This window comes from Cololabis saira, chromosome 5, assembly GCF_033807715.1.
Source record: "Cololabis saira isolate AMF1-May2022 chromosome 5, fColSai1.1, whole genome shotgun sequence".
Taxonomy (NCBI): domain Eukaryota; kingdom Metazoa; phylum Chordata; class Actinopteri; order Beloniformes; family Belonidae; genus Cololabis; species Cololabis saira.
Window position 1 is genome coordinate 41,966,168 of NC_084591.1, and position 22,313 is coordinate 41,988,480.

General features: G+C 41.7%; 1 protein-coding gene across 1 annotated transcript; it reads right to left on the reverse strand.

The window, feature by feature from the left end:
* Window positions 1-75: 75 nt before the first annotated feature.
* Window positions 76-19,842, reverse strand: anpepb.1 (alanyl (membrane) aminopeptidase b, tandem duplicate 1). The gene is made up of 21 exons (XM_061722159.1): window positions 19,525-19,842; window positions 17,893-18,196; window positions 16,927-17,069; window positions 16,590-16,726; window positions 15,078-15,204; window positions 13,471-13,625; window positions 11,228-11,341; window positions 10,990-11,133; window positions 10,175-10,240; window positions 9,343-9,408; window positions 8,600-8,772; window positions 8,384-8,463; window positions 5,685-5,818; window positions 5,539-5,594; window positions 5,311-5,458; window positions 5,129-5,220; window positions 4,384-4,491; window positions 4,070-4,237; window positions 3,830-3,970; window positions 2,691-2,772; window positions 76-911 (listed from the first exon to the last, which is right to left on the reverse strand). The coding sequence occupies exons 1-21, from the start codon at window positions 19,820-19,822 to the stop codon at window positions 762-764; spliced, it is 2,886 nt and encodes a 961-aa protein (XP_061578143.1). The 5' UTR covers window positions 19,823-19,842; the 3' UTR covers window positions 76-761.
* Window positions 19,843-22,313: the final 2,471 nt, after the last annotated feature.

Here is a 22,313-nt window from a genome sequence, read left to right on the forward strand (position 1 = left end):
TATGTTTTTTTTTTTTTTTTTTGCCCTTTCATGGGAAAATGTGTGTATTGTGTTATAGCAGAGCTGAAGTGGAAACAAGAACCAGGACCACTTTTAATTTCAGGAATGTCATGTAGGGACAAAATGAAAAACAAAACAAAAACAAGCAAACAAACAAAAATGTTGGTTCAGGCTGACATGATGTTCAGAGGAGACAGCGTTCATAACCATACACTTCATCAATAAATAAAGCAATGTCTTCAACCAAATCAAGGTTTAGCAAAAAAGAAAAGAAAAAAGAATAATAACAATATAATCCTAGAACAATTAGAATGACACTTATTAAAACACACACGCACGCACGCACGCACGCACGCACGCACGCACGCACGCACGCACGCAGGCACACACACACACACACACACACACACACACACAGGACACAAAATCAATTATGATAACAAGCTGTGCACATGTTTTGCTTATCAAACATTTGTAAAAAATATTTTAGCAATTTCAGAAAAGTATGAAATAACATCTTCTTTTAAATACTAAGGATCTCACTTCTCAAATGCTGTTTGTGATTCTGCTTTCAGGGACTCTTCCCATTGCAGCTTTCACCAAACTGAATCACAGCTACGGCTCAGACACACAGTCAGGGTGCCAGTTGATTCAACTGGGAAAATTATGCATTGATAATTAAAAAGGTAAATACCCTTTAAACTGTAAAGTCTCACTTAAACAAGTTCACTATTAATAAAAGCTGAAATTCTGTGTTAGCCTTAGGCTTGATCCTGGAACCATTTCAGAACCCTGTCCCCGTTCTCTGTGATCCATTTCATGTTGGCTTGGGTTCTCTCAATGGACTGGTCCACGGCCAGCGTCCCCGAGCCAAATCCCACTTCTGCATTGTCAGACTTGAACTGCCTCAGCTGAAAAGACACAGAAGACATGCAATTAAGTCAACAGATAATATATATAATGATTACATTTTTCTTTTTAAAGGAGCATGAGGCTCCTTTTAAGAAATGAGACTCTCTAGCGCCACCCTTCACCACGACGGCCGCCGGGGGTACTGCAGCCAACAGTGAAGCCGTTGTTGTGCCAAAAAGTGATTGCCTGCCAGAATCTGATTTCTCCCCTGAAAATGGGTCTTTTTTACCTGCCAAAAATTGATTGAAGGCCAAATACAGTTAATGAAAGGTTGTTTCTTCCTAAATATGATTTGATCTTATTCTTGAGCTTCATAATATAAACACTAGAGCTCACAGATATTACTTTTAACTCTTTTAAAGGACCATTACAACACAAAATAGGCATTTTCACCTGCCAAAAATTGATTGAAGGCCAAATACAGTTAATAAAAAGTTGTTTCTGCCTAAATATGACTTGATCTCATTCTTGAGCTTCATAATCTGAAAATCTGACGTTTTAGTGCTATCGTTCAACGGGCTGCTGTGCGCGCTCCCGCGGCCAGAAATCAGAAGAAATCAGATTCTGGCAGCACGGTGGCTTAGTGGTTAGCACTGTTGCCTCACAGCAAGAAGGTCCCCGGTTCGACTCCCAGGCCCGGCAGGGGTCTTTCTGTGTGGAGTTTGCATGTTCTCCCCGTGCTTGCGTGGGTTCTCTCCGGGTACTCCGGCTTCCTCTCACAGTCCAAAAACATGCATATTAGGTTAATTGGTGATTCTACATTGCCCGTAGGTGTAAGTGTGAGTGTGGTTGTGAGCATGGTTTGTGTGTTTATATGTGGCCCTGTGATGGACTGGTGACCTGTCCAGGGTGTAACCCCTGCCTCTCACCTGAAATGAGCTGGGGTAGTCTCCAGTAGACCCCCGTGACCCCGCAAGGAATAAAGCGGGTATAGATAATGGATGGACAGATTCTGGCAGGCAATCACTTTTTGGCACGACACCGGCACGGGAGAACGGGAAGAACGTGCATGCAGCGTCATGTGACGTCACATCCGCAGGACAGCGCGGGAAACTCGCCCCCAGCACTGCAGCACATTTTGCAGCACACAGCCTGTTCAAGGCAACGGAGAGATAGGCTAGAGGGCTCATTCTTTTTGGTTTGGAACGCTTCATCTGACATTATTACTAGAAAACTTAAAACGTTTACGAATTTTTTTCATAAATCCTGCCTCAATCCTGCCTCAAGCTCCTTAAAGACTTTGTTTTAACTCCTTCTAGACATGGAACAGACATCAGTCAGTGCAGCAGCTACTTTTCACAGTCATATGTTTGTCGTTTTTGCAGGAGGATTATTGGACAACAAGGCAGTCGCTATGCAACTGAGCGCAGCTGGAGCTTCTCAAATTAAAGACCCACAGCTGTGACTCCCCTTTAACTTTTTTGCACCATTTTTTATGGGAGTTAGAATTTTTGATATAAGAATTCAAGTAAATTGAATCTAGACACCTGCTTGTGTGTTCCAGCTGCAGAGTCGAAGTGTTTGAGAGAACATTAAGATTTATCTGTAGTTTGTTTTTGACTTGGGGTCTGCTGGAAGACTGGGAACAACATCACTGTCAGCTCCATAAAAGTGGACTTTAACCTCAATGTTACAAAGTTTTGTTTAAATAAATGGAGCAGGATTGTCACTTCAGATCCGACTATCATTGATCTGACAGGATATTCTGACATGTCACACTATGAGCAGGCGCTACTGAATCTGAATCAAACAAATGTGGTTTCTAATAGATGTCTGACCTGCTGAAGCTCAAATTCAGTGGAGAAACGTTCGGTGACTCCGTTGATGAGGTTGGAGAAGGAGAATGACCCACCGCCGTACCTGTGAGAGACATTACAGCCATCAGTTCTCATCAACACATAAATCATGTTCTTACACACACACGCACGCACGCACGCACGCACGCACGCACGCACGCACGCACGCACGCACGCACGCACGCACGCACACACACACACACACACACACACACACACACACACACACACACACACACATTTCTCACCAAAGTGTTGGTGAGAAATGTGGCATCTGGCCTAGACTCGGTGCACATTGCAAGTTTTCTTTGGCTCACTCTTTACGCTGAATGACAGAACTGACTCAGGGCAAGAGTGTCTTCAGATCCACCAGCCATGGACACAATCTACATTTTCTTTAGGCCCTGGGTCCACACCTGGATTTCCCTTGCCATGACCAAAACGGGACCATGAGTTCTGCACAAATGGATCTTCTATCTCTTTTTAGATACCAGTATTAAAGCAAACACTGCTTATGAACCAGTTGTTGCTGGTTAATGTTTGCACGTTGAGCCAAAAGTTTTAAAAAAAAAGTCAGCAGGTGGCGCTAGAGGCTCTTTTCTACATGGCGGTAAAGATGAGCGTAAAAGTCGCCAGAAACATGGGGAACGAAGATACAATGGAAACCAAGGGTCTTGGTCATGTAGGGTGGAAAAACTATTCCGAAAATGATCCTGAATTGATACCAACAGTTCACTGTGATTTTAATGTCAAATACTGTACAGTAGTCGTCACACAGTCACTCAGTTATAAAAGTTAGCTGTATTCATTAGAATGGACACAAATGAATAAACATTTTGATCAAAAGATTAGGTTTATGAAGACCAGTCTGCGTCACTCGCAGCAGAAAGATCAATCAAATCTGTCACTAACATCGCCATAAAACATGCTTATCTAACTGTGTGATAAGGTCATAGTTTGAAATGTGACAGTGTAATGACTTTATGAGTTAAAGAGGATTGTTCCCCGACATGTCATATACAGTACCTGCTTGTGCCACAGACTCTGGCTGCAAACTTGTCATGTTGGGGATAATTGGACTTTTAAAAAAAGCGTGTGGATAGTGCTGTATTTTCACTCACTCAGAGAAGATGTATGACCAGTGAGCTCTGACAAAGTCCCATGCCAGAGGCTGGCCAATCACGTTTTCAGCTATGTAGATAATGGTGGAGGTGGCATCCTGCTTCCGGATCAGAGTCGCATTCAGAGTGTAAGTCAGGTACCTGAGTAGGTGACAGCAGGATGAAAACATTTGTGCCGGTTATTCAAAGTCACAGGCATGTAGTGAGAACTAAGGAGACTGGCGGGGCCGGGGGTCGCACCTGTTCAGCAGCCAGGGTATTCTGGTGCAGGCCATTGCCGAGCGGAGTTTTTCAGCTTCACTAGCAATGGTGGAATTTCTAAACTGTGACCAGGCAAAGTCCCACTCCGCAGCACCACCTGCTGCAATGGCATTGCAGTACACAGTGTAGCGCAGGTTGGGGTGGATGCTGGAGAGAGGTGGCACGGGGAGGTTAAGAAACTTGTATGATGTATTTTCAAAATTGAAATAAAGTGGCTCTACATTCAAGGGTAATTGAAAGTGTGAATAGAGACGCCATAACCTCCAGGACTGCATAGATACTCGTACACTCACCGGTTGATGTCCGTGTCCATCCATTGTTTGAACCATGTTGTGACCAGAGTTTTGCATTCCGTCAGGCCCGTCCTGCATGCCAGGCGGATGGCATTCACCTGATTATACCTGGGAGAAGCAGAACACGGTCAACAGGTCACCAGGAACGAGGCACGGTGGGAAAAAGTAACAAAGGCCAGATGTGAGGGTCCCCAACAAATACTCAATCACTTTTCTTTCACTTTTTGTGCACCCCACCACATGAGGCTTTAAAAACCTCTGAAAGGATATTGACTCTTTTGCATTATGCTGAATTCACAGAGAAATAGTGACACAGTGAAATTTGATGATATGCATCAAGTAAATGTTTGGGACTGCTGCCTCTTTAAAACTAAACTTCATTGTTATTGAATCTTCATTGTACAGTAAACGTCAATAGTGATGCAGTAGATCCACAATTTACCCTGGTAACATACATTTTACATTAAATTAACAGTGCAAAAGAACCGCACTGATGAAGCTTGCTGTTTCCCTTTTCTTATTTTTCTGGGTTTATTTATAGGTTAAGGAAGATGCAGTTTTCTATAACAGATACTGATAAGTAGAAAATGGTCAATAACTGATTAACAGATTAATCAGTCAACCTCTGATATTACCACTGTATCTGTTTGTATCTTGATGAGACGGAGCTATAAATAAGGATGGTCATATTTAAGGAGTGTCCTGAAATCACCAGAGGACTCGGTGCTGTGAGAGCTTTACTCACTGGTCCATGTGTCCCTCGGGCACGTTCGCCCAGTTTCCTGTCTGCGTCTTGTAGTAGTTAAACAGAGGGGTGACCTGAGTCTTCAGATAATTCTGAGGACAACAGAGGAAGAGGTGAGTTGGTGTCAACATTAGGACAACTTGCAGGAACTGACTTGTGTTGCAGAGTTATGGGAGGCACACCTGCATGTGGCCGTACACCTCGCTGCGGTCGAACATGAGATAGAAGAAGTCCAGATTGTTCAGGGCTGACTGCCACGGCATGTATTCACTCTCCTTGATCAGGTACTTTGTGGTACGGAGGGCCAGAATAGTGGGGATGATCTTCGCTCTTTGGGGAATAAGTATGCAGAAATTAATCAGATATCCTGTTTATCTACAGGAGAGTACACCCTCAGCGGAAGGACTTACCTGGCCAGGTTGAAGGCATCATCCACCAGTTGAGCCCTGTTGATCACCCGGATGGCCTTGAACAACAACAACAGCAACATCTTAGATGAAGAATATACTCTCACAGTGACTTCATCATGCATCAGGCTTCGAGCAACAACTCCTACCGCGCGGTTGGTGTCCAAAACAGACAGCAGCTTCTCCCAGTTGGCTGCATCATAGTTGACCCTGTAGTAACCCTCCGTGTCTAAGTTGGCCACCACCCAGTCGCCCCCCGTTACCTTCATCTCAGTAAATGTATCTACAAACACATTTCAGACGTGGTCATTAATATCATACACCAGAAAACAGCCTCTGATTCAATTCACAACAGTGTCAGTTTGATGATAGATAGATAGATAGATAGATAGATAGATAGATAGATAGATAGATAGATAGATAGATTTATTATAGTACCCTTGGGTAAATTTGGTTCACAGTGAGTGCCTCCTCATACAATATAAAACTATACACTCAACAACACAGGAAAAGATAAAGTGACAACAGTGCTTTGGCTAAAAGAACAAAGAACAAGAAGGACGGCCCCAAGATAAGAATCAAAATAAGTTAAAACATCAGTAGAAAAAAAAACACTAAAATATTAAAACCAAGCAAAAGGATAAAAAATGTGCCTTTTCATAAAAACAAGATAAAGGAAACAACACAAAACATAAATACAAAGTTATGTTGCAGTTCCCTCACTTATTGATGGCACTGATGGCTGCTGGTACAAAGCTATTTTTATACCGTTTTTTACCGTTATACCGTTTCGTTTTGCAAGCAGGTACCCTGAACCTCCGACCTGATGGGAGCAGCTGAAACTCACATTTAAGAGGGTGGAAGTTGTCTTTTAAAATTGAGCCAGCTATCCTCTGTAACTGTTTAGAAAACAGGGTTTCTGGCTGAAGCTGAGACTCTCCAATCAGCTTGCTCAACCATTTCACAATTTGGTTTAAAAAGTTTTTGTTTTTAAGGGATGCATTTCCAAACCACGAAGCAAGACAGAAAGATAAAACCGATTCTATAAAAGCACGATGAGCATTTGTCCCTCTGACCTTCTGGACCTAATCATAGGTAATCGTGTGCAAACTCAGTCACATTGAGACATGTGCAGAGGCAGGTTTGGATAAACCTACTGATTCAAAGATAACATTTCATAACAATATAACAAAAAGTAAAGATACTGACTCCTGCAGCTTCCCCAAGAAGAATACATATTTTGGCTGAACAAAACAGTTTGTGCGTGAAGGGGGAGAAATTCAGAGATGACAAGTAAGATAAAAAATAGTTTGGCTGTTTAAAAGCTGTTTGGGATTGGGAAATACAGGTAGATTTAGGTGGAAACCTGGTTGTTCCTAAGGAAATAATCCGTACTAAGGCCTGACATAGTCTAATGGTCAGCTTGTCAGCAAGTAGTTTACTTTGTTGAGCTGACACTTCCCTGGGAAGACTCAGTGGAAGATGCCTGTGAAAAGAATACGCTTAGATTCACAGAATTACAGTAGGGGCAGAAACTGAGCATCGAGGATGGAAAGTAAGTGTTCGTCCAGTAGAAGTGGGATGTCGGTCACAGTATTGGGGGAACTGGAAGTACGTGGACTGCGCTTGAGGAAGACGCTGAAAACAAGCAGGAAGTCCATTTAAGGAAGTGGAACTGACCTATATGAATCTCTTTGTCTGGGACCATGCTGGTAAGTTTGTCTGTTTCTGCTTTGTGTTAGGGACGGTAGTATCAGCGCCGTCACTACATGAAGCCAGAGTTTTTTGAAGGGGACAGTGCTGGCTAAGCGTTGGCAGCCATTCCCTAGGTCAGGTCACAGAGGTTGTTGTGTTGATGGGGAGCAGTGAGAGCTGGGATGCCAGACATCACTATTTGGCCATCTGGAGGTGTCAAGGGACTACTCACTCACTCACTCATCTTCTCCCGCTTTATCCGTTACCGGGTCGCGGGGGCAGCAGCCTCAGCAGGGATGCCCAGACTTCCCTCACCCCAGACACTTCCTCCAGCTCTTCCGGGGGAAGTCCGAGGCGTTCCCAGACCAGCCGAGAGACATAGTCTCTCCAGCATGTCCTGGGTCTTCCCCGGGGTCTCCTCCCGGTGGGACATGCCTGGAACACCTCCCTAGGGAGGAGGGACATGCCTGGAACACCTCCCTAGGGAGGCGTCCAGGAGGCATCCGGTACAGATGCCCAAGCCACCTCAGCTGACTCCTCTCAACGTGAAGGAGCAGCGGCTCGACTCCGAGCTCCTCCCGGGTGACCGAACTCCTCACCCTATCTCTAAGGGAGCGTCCAGCCACCCTGCGGAGGAAATTACTGCGTTACTGCATTACTGCGGACGCTGCACCGATCCGTCTGTCAATCTCACGCTCCATTGTTCCCTCACTCGTGAACAAGATCCCGAGATACTTGAACTCCTCCACCTGAGGCAGGACTTCTCCACCCACCCAGAGAAGGTCAAGGGACTAGCTCAACAAAACTCTGGCAAAAGGAGGTTCCCACCTGAAGACCCCAAAGACATGTCAGACAGGTCACGTCGTACAAAGGCCTTGACTGAGTGCTAACCCCTTCTTTGGGGCACAGGTTTCTTGTGTTTATTTCAACACAATCAAATGGAAAAGTCAGCTGCCCTTGATAAAAGACATCAATTCAGGGAGGATTAATATGATTCATTTATGAATTCCAGTGATTTTGGAACGAAAACATGAGCGTCATCATAGTTTAGGTGCATCTTTTAGAAATATTTGTGCGTGTTGTCGCTGAATGTCTGCCTTTATCGTAGGATCACTATTTCATCTGTTTCAAACACTCAAAAGAGACAGTCTACCTGTTTCTTTCTCCAGCCACTTGGTTGTTGTTTGAATGACTCCTGTCTTCATCCATTCTATCGGGACGACCCACTGATATCTGCAGTAGGAAAATCAGTGTTAGCACATCTACTTACACTAAGACTCTGTTTTACAAAAGTTAAATTCAAAACTTAAATGAAGAACAGCAGTATTACAAATACACAGGCTGCAGACTTTACATTGAGGGAAATTACTTATAGGGGGACGGAGCGTTGACTGGAGTGTCTGGGTCCAGGAGGAAGTGCTTCTGGGAAACGGTACCAGTAGCGGTATCGATGGTAACCACAGGGTAGCCCATCTGGAGCACCCAGGTGTTCATGATGTTGTGGACACTTTGAGGCAGAGGGGTACCACTGGCAGTGACGGCCTGTGGGACCAGACCAAAAAAGATAAATGTATCTACAGTAACTACACTCAGTCCAATCTGAAAAACTGAAGCTGAAAAACCCCATTTGCTATCAGAATTTTTTTACCAGATCTGTGATACAGTAACAAAAAGTCAATTTTAAGTTCTGCTAAAAGCTCAAACCAGAGAAGAGAGTTTACCTCCGCTTCTGCAGTTTTAATGTGCTAAGCTTTTGGGTGCATTAAAAAAGAAAAACGTTTAGCTATTAAACAAACTTCTGACTCTTGGTCTGCAAATCTGGCTTCTTTCAAATGAAATCTGAAGATATTGTAGTTTGCCACTTGTTTAAATTATTTTAGTAGTAACTCTTAATTAAATGTATTATTTATAGTGTTGACTTATGTTTTATGTAAAGTGTTTCACCTTATTGCTGAACTTTCCTATTGCTAGTCAACAAAAAGCTAAAAAACCTATTGCTATTATGTCATTTTCTGATGCAGCTGCTCTGATGTTTTGGACGTGGCGTGGAAGCTGGTCAGGGAAGACTCAACACATGAGCTAAAGGTTCAAATGTTTACAGGAAGAACTTGCCTCCTGTAGATGGTCCCACAGGTCTGTGTAGACGGCAGTCCCATAAGCAAACGTTTTTAGGTAGGTCTGGACAAAGGATGGATGGATATCACACACGTAAGTCAGAGAGTTTTCCACACGTAGTCATACAGTTTTTCACACACACCTTTAGCATTTTCTCCCAGCTTTTGTAAAACAAGGACATGATGTAACATGACATATGTTGCATATATATATTTACCTCTTTTCATCACCTAGTAAAGGCATTACTAGTTTTTATTATATCATAATTTGTAAGAACATAAAATTGAGATTGTACTTTCATTTTTGATTGACTGTAAAGTTACGTATGTCATATTACACAAGTGTTTTGATTGAATGTTTCTTTTCTTTGTTATGACTGTGTTGATGTTCTGGTCTATGGTAAAGAATATTTTAGTGAGTAGTGTTTTCATAAAACCGCTTACACATTACTACTTTATTTATGTGCAGTACTCTGCAAATGTGGTAGACAGGTGTGAAAAGATTCTGTGAAAATAACACACAGAAAATACTGTTTAATTGGTAGTGTGGGTATTTAAAGTGTGTGAACACAGGACAATATAATTAAACAAACATTTGCTGTGACCAACATCAGTTATCAAAACTGCATATTTGTGTAAAATCATGTCACAAGTCTTACGTCAAGGTAAAACTGAGCGGCGCCAACACAACACAAATCTGTGGTTAATTGACTAAAGGTGTAACTGAAACCAGGACGAGTTTTAGCTGTAGAGGATTCTTTACTTGTCAAACAAAAATGGACTAAACTTAGGAGCAAGAGAGTATGTGTTTTCCGCATTCCCGTCCTTACCCTGAGTCCCTTTGTGAAGACTTCTTCAGTCAGGAAGTTTGACAGCATCCTGAGGACAGATGCTCCCTGAGGATGATGGGGGATAAAGAGGCATATTCATTTCAGGCAGACCACAAATTCCAATTCAGTCCAACTATTAATACACCAGCTGATCGAACCTTATACACATTTAGTTATATATTTCATAGAGCTGCTTCTCTCCCGCCCTAAGCATCCACAGTATGCTTGAGAAAAATCTCACCCCTGAGCAATTCATGTCGCATACGATTCATTGAGAAACGAATAACAACTTCCTTCACTTCAAGATTGAATATTGATTGTACATATAACCTCAGACCTATCGCATATTACACTGTTTTTTTTATAATTACTCAAATTCCATGAAAAGCTGAAAATTCCCCAACTTTTGCCGGAAACGTCACTAACACCAGGATGCACAAAACCTCCAACTTAGTTATGCAATGCTTGACATTCAAAGTCATTGATATGTATTTACAAATGAAAATCAATAGTTCCTAACTCCCTGAGCAGAAGTGTTGACTGTGAGGTAAGTATTTCATCCATACAGCTCTCATCCTGACAGTAACCAATAGTGTAGGGGAACATAAGAGCTATCAAACTCTTAGATTGAAGAGCACATTGTACATCATTTATATAACTTGGCACTGATTCAGTGACAGATACATTTAAAATCTACAGATGAAAAGAGTATTGCTTCACTAGTGATAGCTACAAAAGTAGATTGGATCACATCTGAAGTTCCACGTTCGTATGACAGTCTCAATAAATGATTTAAAAACACAGAAGGGCTTTACCTTGCTGTACGAGATGGCGTCAAACTGCTCACTGATCTGTGCTGGTCGTTGGATGTCCTCTTCCTTAGAGGACAAGGGGTGAGATGAGGCCAGGGCATCAACTCCAAACGCTCTGTGGACATCACTGAGCACGATGAGGTCTTTCTGTTGAGTGATAAAGAGACAAAAGTGCATTTACAGGTCCATGAGTCTCCCCCGATGGGGATTGGTGCTGTGGCAGTGCCGGGGCGATCCTTACCACATTCCAGTCAGGTTCAGCGTGATGTGCCCCCAGAGATTCAACATATGACGCAAAGCCTTCGTTCAGCCACAAGTCATTCCACCACCGCAGTGTCACCAGGTTACCAAACCACTGATGGAAGAGGAGAGAAAAGACTTTTAAATTTAATCTCTAAAAGATCTATTTATAGCACACTTAAAGCAGCACAACGTAACTTTCAGCTTTTCTGAGTTTGGCGGCATCTTTTGGACAAAAGCGGTATTGTTTTACCAGAAAGAACACTACGTTTCCCATGAGCACCAGCGCGTACTGCCGGAAAACTCCTGTCCCGTCGCGTGCATTTGTTTTGATGAGAGAAGACGGGACGCTTTTCTGTTTCACCAAGTGAACAGACGGAACGCAAAGAAAAAGATGTTAAACTGCTGGAAAGGAACTGGAATTTACCGGGATACCTTAAACAAGGAAGCCAGGGAGCGGTATATGGAGAAAATAATGATTATTAACGGTCTGGATCCATATGAAATCCCTACTGAAGAATGGAGCTCCTCGTCGGAGCACCACTCTTTAGAAGGATTTACTGCCGCAGTTCTGCAGAACCACCGTCTCCGGCTACCTTGTTTAGGAGTGTTTGGCAGCTGCTTTGGTAAATGTTTGACTCACCATGTGTTTCAATAAATTGTTATAATAGTACAACATACAGTACATGTTTTGTATCACTCTTACTTCTCTTTTCTTTTTTTTTGACTGCTATATTATGGTGAAGAGGCTCCGAGGCGTGAGCAATATTTTTGTTTTCCTCGTGAGATAATTTTTTTCCTCTGCAGCTACAAATAAGAGTTAATATTTTTTCCTCAACAAACTAGTTTTATCTGAAGATTGGGGTTAATTGCACCGCAGAGAGCTGGCCAGCAACTGCGTTTAGCTGGCGAAGTGGGGAATAAAACCCGTGTTTTGATCCGACGCCCGTCTGTGTGAGTGTTTGTGGTTTAAGGCTGATTTATGGTTCTGTGTTAAATCGGCGCAGAGCCTACGGCGTAGGGTACGCGGCGACACGCACCGTACGTTGCACGTCGCCACATACCCTACGCCGTAGGTCTGCGTCGATTTAACGCAGAACCATAATTCAGGCTCTACTGTGTGGAAGGTGTTTGGTCGTTACAGCCGCGATCCAAGCGAGCCGACAACTCTTTCACTCTTTTACTTTGTTATATCAGATACTTGGCCTGCGTGTCGTAAAGATTTGTAGTTTTTTAGTGTGGCAGGGTTCCTACGTTGCTCCTCAAAGTTACATAGTGCCAGTGAAGGCGATACAGACCCCTCAGACCATGACAGAGGTTCATTAAACCTGTTGGAAGTTGATGTACCATCACAATGACTCTGGAAATATTATATTAAGGTGGAAAAGTTACATAGTGTCGCTTTAAAGGAGCTTGAGGCTCCTTTTAAGAAATGAGACTCTCTAGCGCCACCCTTCACCACGACGGCCGTTGGGGGTACTGCAGCCAACAGTGAAGCCGGCACGGGAGAACGGGGAGAACGCGCTTGCAGCGTCATGTGACGTCACATCCGCAGCCCAGCGCGGGAAATTCGGCCTCCGAATTGCAGCACATTTTGCAGCACACAGCCTGTTCAAGGCAACGGAGAGATACACTAGAGGAAACATTCTTTTTGGTTTGGAACGCTTCATCTGACATTATTACTAGAAAACGTATACGAATTTTTTTCATAAATCCTGCCTCAATCCTGCCTCAAGCTCCTTTAAGTAGCCTTCCTGAACACTTGCCAAACCAGTCCTAGCTGACCTCTTCTCCTATTTTGTTTATTCTTCATAAAAATGTACTTTAAGAATGTTAAGATATTGTATTTTTTTTGTATTAGATTTCTAGAAATTTCTCAATTTTTTAAATGTTTTTAATTTTTACTGTATGCAAGGTTGGAAAACACAAGAAAAGATGGTGAAAAAACATTCCTGTTGTGATATTTTCCTGAGAATAGTTATTTAGGTCTCAAAACGTCATTCACATCGTATTAGAACTCTCAAAAACCTAAAAATATGTGATTTTAACAGTAAAGAGTACGTTCAGATTTAGGGCCTGACCTTTTATTTCTTATTGAGAATAACTTCGGACTTGAAACGTTTGCTTTGATAGTTGAAAGCTGCAGGGTTGAATTTTTAGGATAAGAGTTGAAACATGAAGGAAGTGAATATGAAACCCAATTATACAGTTAGCAGTTAACAGTTAGCCACATTTAACATTTACCATGTGAGCCAGTTCATGACCGATGATGGTTGCGATTCGCTCCTTGTTGGAGTTGGAGGAGAAGGTCTTATCGTAGAGCAGTGCCGTCTCTCTGTATGTGATCAAGCCCCAGTTCTCCATGGCTCCAGCGTTGAAATCGGGAAGAGCAATCTGATCTGCAGCAGGACAGAGGATATGTTTATTTGGTAGTAATCTGCAGAATATCCTAACTTTAGAACAAACTGCACCAAAATCAAAAGACTTTAAAAGACATAATCATCTCTGTGTAAAAACTAGTAACACAGTAATAACAAAAAAGTATTTACTACTTTCTTTATTTCATATTACTATTTTGTAAAATGTATTATATGTAAAGCACGCATTGGAGAAATCTGATGGACTGATCTAGAGCGGGATGTCTAACAAAGTCAGATAGTCACTGTATCTGTGGATAACAGCTTGTGATCTTCACAAGTCCATAAAAACTCCAGACCTACAGATAAGACCTCTTATGACACCATGAGATGAGCAATAAATATCAATAAACGATAACAACAGGAAGGACGAGGTCTTCCCGTGTGTTAAGAAAAGGCTGACACTGCTGCTGGACTGGAGGTTACTGTCAATGTCTTGTCGATAAAAGTAAATAATTTAATAGGTTTACCTGTAAAAGTTGCATGACTGCAATAAAACTGAGAACATAAACTGATGATGGCTGACATTAAGCGTTACTGTGCACAGGATGTTCACATGAGAAGCACATTTAACACCCTCACAAAAAAAGGAGCTGTTTGCTTCCTGGCGAATTGTGCGTCGTGTATGGTTACCGTTGCTATGGTGACCCACAGGTCTTTTTGGAGTTGCTTCAGTCCTCCCAACAAAAGATTTTGGAATAATTAAGCTCTTTTTTTTTATTGCATTGATATCGTAAGTATTTTTTCTTCAGCTGTGAACAGGAAAATCTGCTTGTTGGAGTCACATAGAAACAGTTTTAGATGATTCATGAGATGAGATTAGATGATTAATCCAATTCAATTCAGAAAGACAGAATTTGTGATTATCTTGTTTATTTATGTATTAATTTCCTTCTCACTTTCAAGACATCCCCTGTTTCTTTGTGGTCACTCAGTGTCTTTTAACCATCATTTGCACCTTTTTAAATGATATCTCTTTGTTCTTGGTCATGTTGCATCTCTTTCCGTGGTAGTTTTGCATTTGTATCACTTCCAGCATTATTTCCCTCTTCATCTGAGCTCTGAGACACTGAAACCTAAATACGTCATCCAGAGTTTTGTTTTTATCTAATATCATTAGTTACTGTTATATGCAGCTTGTGAGGTTTAAGGCAAATACGATGGCTATCAAAGGTCCTGCAGACGCTGCTGAACAAATGTTCAAACTAAACAATGTCAACATGTACATGTCAACCAGAGTCTGTAGCAGAACCTTGAATAAATACTGTTTATATACTGTAACACCTCACATGTCCACAGAGAGGGTTGTCCCCCAGTGTGGATGTTTATGTACATCGCCAGTCAAAGGTGCTTTCAGCCACGAGTAAAGATTGCTTGTTACTTACCCACTTTAACACTGCGTGTGCATGTGTGTGGTGTGTGCGTTGGACTCACCAGACTTGGGTAGGGGGTAGGAGGAGTTGTAGTAATCCTCAAAGAATTTAAGGATGGGTCCGGTTACATTGAGGGCATACTGTCCCTGACCAGCAGCAATAGCAGGCCTGCGGGCAAAGATGCGGATCTAAACGCAGACAAACGACACAAAACACACACAAAAAGCACAATTACACAAATATGCAATATTAATGGTAATCGGGATACATTTCAAACATAAATGACAAATTTACTATATATTTTGTGAGACAAGTTTAATTAAATTTAATCCATGCTTTCAGAATGTCCTGGTTTTTGTTGTTGTTTCTTTTATCTTTGCAGCCAGTTCAATGTATCTTAATGAAAACTCAAAGTTTTCAGCTTTTTGCATCAGATATCAGACATTTTTCGGTTAAGTTTGAAGAGGATGTGTCACATTAGTCCTTTAAAATGACTTTGATCCAATATTATCACTGTATGTTTGTTTTAATGCAACAACTAGAAATGAAAGTCACGTCGCTTTGAACTACCATTAAAATTGCTCACCTCCTATAAGGTATGACTCTTAAACTGAAGGCAACTGGACTTCTCTTCTTAGTTCTTGAAGATTTTCCACACTCATCTGAAATGTTTCTACAGGTTTCACTAACTAGCGGGCGCTCTCAGGTGTAGAAATAGTTTTTGCAGCATTTATCCTTGTCAGTCATTTAAGGCCTCTGTAAATCACTCCATCACTCTTTGTTCAGTTAGAACTGAAAACACATTATGCTAATGGTTAAAGTGTCTTTAAGAACCAGGAAAACAAGCCCAGAGTCCTTTCATGCTTTCTAGGATTGCCTTGACCGGGATGAAGGGTTTAGGGCAGGGGTCACCAATCTTGATCCTCGAGGGCCGGTGTCCCTGCAGGTTTTAGGTGTTTCCCTGCTTCATTGCACCATGATACAAGTGACTGTGTCATTAACAGAATTGTGCAGCCCTGGATGAAAAGCTGATGACGATGATTAATTAGAATCAGGTGTGTTAAAGCAGAGAAACATCTAAAACATGCAGGACACCGGCCCTCGAGGACCAGGATTGGTGACCCCTGGTTTAGGGTGTAGCTCCAGAGGCTTTTTTGTTTGCATGAATGTTAATTGCAACTTGTTACTCTATTTCTGAACTTCAACGAGCTACACACAAACGCCACCGCCCTTTTCATTTGATTTATTTTTTTCTTTTGAACAATTTCTGGATTACTCAGAAAGTTCGAGCAGCCGCTATTCATGCTTTTAACGTGTCAGAAATGTTTTTAGTAAAGCCATATTTTCAGCTTAGAGAGTGGTCAACAATGGAAGAAACACGTTTAGATTAGTCAGTATCAGCTTCAGGTTTCACTTCCTGTGAACATTGTTCATACATCAAAAAAACCTAAACTGTGTTGGCAACTAAACACTGAATGAATTGAAAATGGATTAGAAGAATCCCAGCTTGCAATAAGTTTTATTGAAAGACATTTATTAAAAAGGATCATGATGATTGAGGAGAGATAATTACCAAAACACCGCCAATATTTTCACTGATGAAGTCGTAGTCACTGACGATGAATGCCAGCAGGTAGGTGGACATCTTCTCAGTTTGTGCAAAAACTGTCTTCTGTACAAGTTGGCCATCCATTGTGACGTTGGTTGTTTCTGTAGTAGTGTGTGTGTGTGCGTGTGGGGGGGGGGGGGGGGGGGGTTACATATTTAGATTTGATCTTTCTTTTTTTTCACAGCTGAAAATGCATGATTGGATTTCTTGTCTCTGCAGATGATTTTAACTACTATCTCTTGATAAGGAGTTTCTATCTTAAAAAATCAGAGAAATATAGGCCTCGAGACGTCGCACTGACCGAGTTCCATGCCGTTGGACAGAGCTACAGTTCCTTGTTGGTGCAACAGAGTGATGTTGAAGGTAGCCTTCAACGCCGGTTCGTCAAAACAGGGGAACGCTTTCCTCGCATCTGTCGGCTGCATCTGGGTGGTTGCAACAACCCTGACAGGACACAGGAAAACAAGTATTCATGTTAGGAAGACTACCTCCATTATAAAGCAGCTGCACTTTCAGTCTTGGTTCAATCTCAGTGATAAACAAACAACAGTGGCGGAGAATATTTGTATTTGGATAAAAGGGTAGTACATTTTGACAGAAGTGAACCAATCAACAAGCCCTGATGTTATTAGAGGTTTTGAGCCAAAATCTTTCATTTTCCAAAGCAGAACTCATCAGTCAGTTAAAGGAGCTTGAGGCTCCTTTTAAGAAATGAGACTCTCTAGCGCCACCCTTCACCACGACGGCCGTTGGGGGTACTGCAGCCAACAGTGAAGCCGGCACGGGAGAACGGGGAGAACGTGCATGCAGCGTCATGTGACGTCACATCCGCAGGACAGCGCGGGAAATTCGGGACCGAATTGCAGCACATTTTGCAGCACACAGCCTGTTCAAGGCAAAGGAGAGATACACTAGAGGAATCATTCTTTTGGGTTTGGAACGCTTCATCTGACATTATTACTAGAAAACTTAAAATGTATACAGATTTTTTTCATAAATCTTGCCACAATCCTGCCTCAAGCTCCTTTAACTTATCTTATCTTTATTGATGAATCATTCTGAGTTCCAGCCTCTCAAACATAAAGATTTAATGGCTGATAAGAGACACTAGATGTTCCTTTTACTTTTTTTTTCTTTTTAGTAGTGATTGATTTAGTCAACATACTGTACACACAGATATCATTTCAACTAGGAATTCGATATTAAATAAATCATTTATATTCCGATATAAGCACATGTGTTTTTAGGTTGAAGTAAATGTACTTACTTTAAAACACCGTCCTCCATGTACTCACTCCTGTAAAAACCTCCCAGGTCATCAGCCAGCTCTCCGGTGAACTTGGTGTGGAGTAGGTACCTTTGACCTTTCACTAGTTTAGCGTCCAGCTGCAGGACCAGGTAATGGGTGACCGTCTGGAGCCAGGAAGACTTGATGGAGGGTGCGCCGACTGCACTGCCAACGGAGGCGAGCGTGGCCGGATGCCCGTCCGTCATGGTGTAGTTCAGCTTATTGGAGTGGATAAGAATCAGGTCCGTCTCTTGAACGCATTCAAACTCCACCAGCGTGTCACCTGAAGCACCAAGAGAAAACCAACACTTGTATCAGATCATCTGACTTGAGCTTCAGACTGCAGGAAGTTAAACCTCAGCACCAACTACTCTTGTTTTCAATTGAAACAGGTAGACTAAACTTCATTTGAGAAATGTCACTGTCCAGCAAGATTGCATTTTTTTTTTATTTGTTAGAAAGCAACATCAGCCGAAGGTGCACAGTGGTAGATGTTGGTGACCAGAAAGGGATCTGCAAGGACGGTGGTGGCTTGGGAGGGGTTTGTTTGTTGTATTTATGGAATAATGAAAATAAAAAATGTTAATCACAAAAAAAAGAAAGCAACATCATCCATCCATCCATCCATCCATCCATCCATCCATCCATCCATCCATCCATCCATCCATCCATCCATCCATCCATCCATCCATCCATCCATCCATCCATCTGTTCTGTATATGTGATTGCGAGTTAAATGTTAGAGCTTGCATCGGATAATATTTAACAAAGAAACAAAGGAACCATTGAGCCTGATTGATCTGGCCTTGGCAAAAGCTGAACTTCACACTTTTGCAGACTTAGATAAGATCATGAATATTTACTATTAACAGTCCAAAGAATTGTCCTGAATGAAAAACAATGTTTTCTATGCTTTTATTCCGCCTGAGCATTATAACACAATCATGACATGTCAATTATTTTTGGTACGTTAAGATATAACAACAATAGAAATAGTTTCCCATGACTTTTCTTTCTTAATTTAACATGCAAATCTGCAAACTAAACTCGACCAAAGCTTAGTTCATTTCCACAACACCTTTTTCGTTCTGATTTGTTTGCAGAAGTTTGCGTCTGTATCAGCAATTCTCATGAATTTCAAACCAGAGCTCACGGGCCTGTCACAGTTAATCACCAGACTGCAGGTATACCTTCAAGAATTGTCATTATTTTTGCATTATCATGATAACTTCCAAGGACTTGGAGTTTTGAATCTAGTTTTGTGAGAGAAGAGAACAGATATTTATGAGTTGTAATGATTCTTGGATGAGTCACCTCATTTCAGTGTGTTTGGAGCTGATGTGACACAGATACTGTCCCCCCATACAGGTTGAGTTTCTGGTATTGACCTCTCCAGGCAACAAAGTAAAAGTGCTTGTTATCTCAGGAACCTGTGCACTAATGTAAAGGGTAATGGCTTTATAAAAGTGTGAACAGCTGGTCAGGCATCATTAAACTCTCTTGGCTCTTGCAGATGAAATAAGAGGGATGTGGATCCTGCAGGTGGATGGAGAAACTCTGTATAAAGGAAAACCAGAGGGTCACCGATGACTTATAAGCATGAAGTCTTACCAGTAAAGATGTACAGGCCTGTAGTTGGATCTCGCGTCAGTCGTGGCCACAGAGTCACAATATAGTAGTTAGGCACCAGGGTCTTTGGCAGCCGGTACTGGTCCCACGGTTCGTTAGACGGTGGAGGTGTGACGGGAGGCTTCACAGTAGTTGTTCCTCCACTCTCATTCTCATTGTTGTTTTTGGATCTCTCCTGTGAGTAAACCACAGCGAGAGCAATGATAGTGGACAGGGCCGCCACCCCCGCGATGATCCCCAGGACCCCGACAGCTTTACTCATGTAGAAACCGGTCCCCATGTTGCCTGCCAGTCCTAACGGAGACACTGCATGCAACGGTGGAAGGTGAACATGTATTTATAGCTGTGCAGCATCTCCCCTCCCAGTCACTGCAGCAGGTGACATATTAACAGCAAGACTGTAAGCACCCACCTGAGTCTTTAAACTGGCTGACACGACACTCAGAAAAAAAAGGAAAATAAAATATTTTTGTAAAAAAAGTTCCTTTTTTAACTTAACTTTAAAATCACTATTTTCTTGATTGATTGATTTTGATGACATATGATGAATTTGAAAAGTAAAAAGTACGCAGTATGCAAATAAATGCACAATCAGCAGTTTGCAAAAAATAGGCACAAGATGTGCTACTTCAGGAAACACGACATCAAGTGTACAACTGGCCCGTCTACTTTACCAAAGGGCCCCTACAACAGAAGCCACCCTGTCAGCAAAGCTTATTGAAACACACTTTTTCTAACCTGTGGTTAATATTAAACATGTTGTAGTCTAAAGAGTGGTACACTAAGAATCAAGATTAATGGATTAGAGTTCTGTTTAGTTCAAAGTCTTAAATTCCTGAAGAAAGAGATGAAGGTGGTTCGCGTTTAACCTGGTTCCATTCAAATCAATTCAATTACATTCAATTTTATTTATATAGCGTCTATTACAACACAAGTTGTCTCAAAGATCTTTCAAAAGACCCAGAACATAAACCCCTGAGCAATTATTACATAAACAATGGCAGGTAAAAACTCCCCTAGTGGGAAAAAAACCTTAAGCCAAACAGTGGCAAGAAAAACTCCCCATTAGGAGGGAAGAAACCTGGATCAGGACCTGGATCATAAGGGGGGGCCCTCCTGCTGAAGACGTGCTGGGAAGAGCAGGGAAAGAGAGATAAGCAGGAAAAGAGAGATAAGCAAGAAAACCGAGATAAGCAGAATAAGGGAGATAAGCAATAAAAGGGATCATCACATCACTGTGATAACTCCTGCTGAAGTCAGAAGTCACTCTGGGGCAAACTCAGCATCTCAGACTAAATCCAACTTTGTTGATTCTTTTCATCATCATTTACCAACTCAAATGTATTTAGAGGGGCAGATAATATAAGATGTTCTTGTTTTACTCCTTTTCATTCAAGTGTGTGAAAAGAATGAAATAAACATTAAAAAATAAAATTTAAAAATCATGCTTAAAAAGCATAAAATCCGATCCTACATTGTAAGGAAATTTGATTTGACTTGTTCTTTACTCTCCTCAAGTCAAATAAATATATATTTGATTTTTGGCATCATTACAATGATGTTAAAATAATATTGGCATGCATTTGTGTGGTTGTCCACGTGGAGCCAGAAGGTGTTTAAGTGCTCAGACTGAGTGTGGTTACAAACACGCCAAAGCTGCCAACATTTTACAATGAACCAGGGAGAATTTACTATTCAAACAGTAGTCGTGGACTCGGGCCAACACTAAAGGGTCTAAATGTCTGTGAAACGTTGGAATGACCAGTCTGTGTAATCTGTAAAAAGATTCCGCTCGAGTTCCTCAGTTTCAGTTTCAGTTTATTTAAAAAAGGACAATACACATTAATCAACATTACTGTAAATGCGCCAGTTTTAGCCAACTGGCTAATTCGCAACTGTAGTCCTTTTGGCAAGATGTTATAAACCATTACACCTAAAACAGAAGCATTAAAAGAAAATAATAGTATAAACAATAATACAATACACAATTAACTGATAACATGTGGTCACATGTTTGATTTGTTAATAGTTTTTTTGTAAAGGTGTGGTAGGTAGCACAGTATCTTATATTAGTTGGTATGATGTTCCAAAACTGAGTGGCTCTGACTGAAAAACAGGATTGACTGAAGGAGCTGGACCTAAACGGCACAGTACAGTCCCCCCTCTGGGAAGATCTTGTGGACCTATTATGAGATGTTTCTTTGTTTGACAAAAGTACTGAGAGGTGGAGGGGCCTTACCATTTAACATTTTAAACAGTAGGCAGGCATCAGTGAATTTTGTCAGGTTTTCCCAGCTGAGGATTCTGTACTTGCTGAGGATGTAACAGTGGTGGTAAGTGTACGGTTTTCGGCCCAGCACCTTGAGAGTCTGCTTGTACAGAGAGAGAATGGGTTTCATGGTTGTGTTTTTTGCATGGGTCCAGCTAGTCATACAGTACATGAGATGGGAGATGATCATTGCGTTCATATAGAGAATCGCAGCAGTAGATGTTAAGCAATTCTTCATGTATCTGAAATTTGACAAGTTGTATCTGGCAGTCTGTAATACTCTTTTTACCTGCTTTTTGAAAGATAGTGTAGAGTCAAGGATAATGCCAAGATATTTAAAATGCGAGACTATTTGGATCGGCTCTCCAGCAACAAACACTCCAGGATTACCAGATGTTGAATTTGATTTTGTGAAGTACATACAAACTGTCTTCTGCACATTAAGACACAGTTGAGACTCTGTAAGCCAGTTGCTGACATTCACCATTGCAGCATTTGGTTT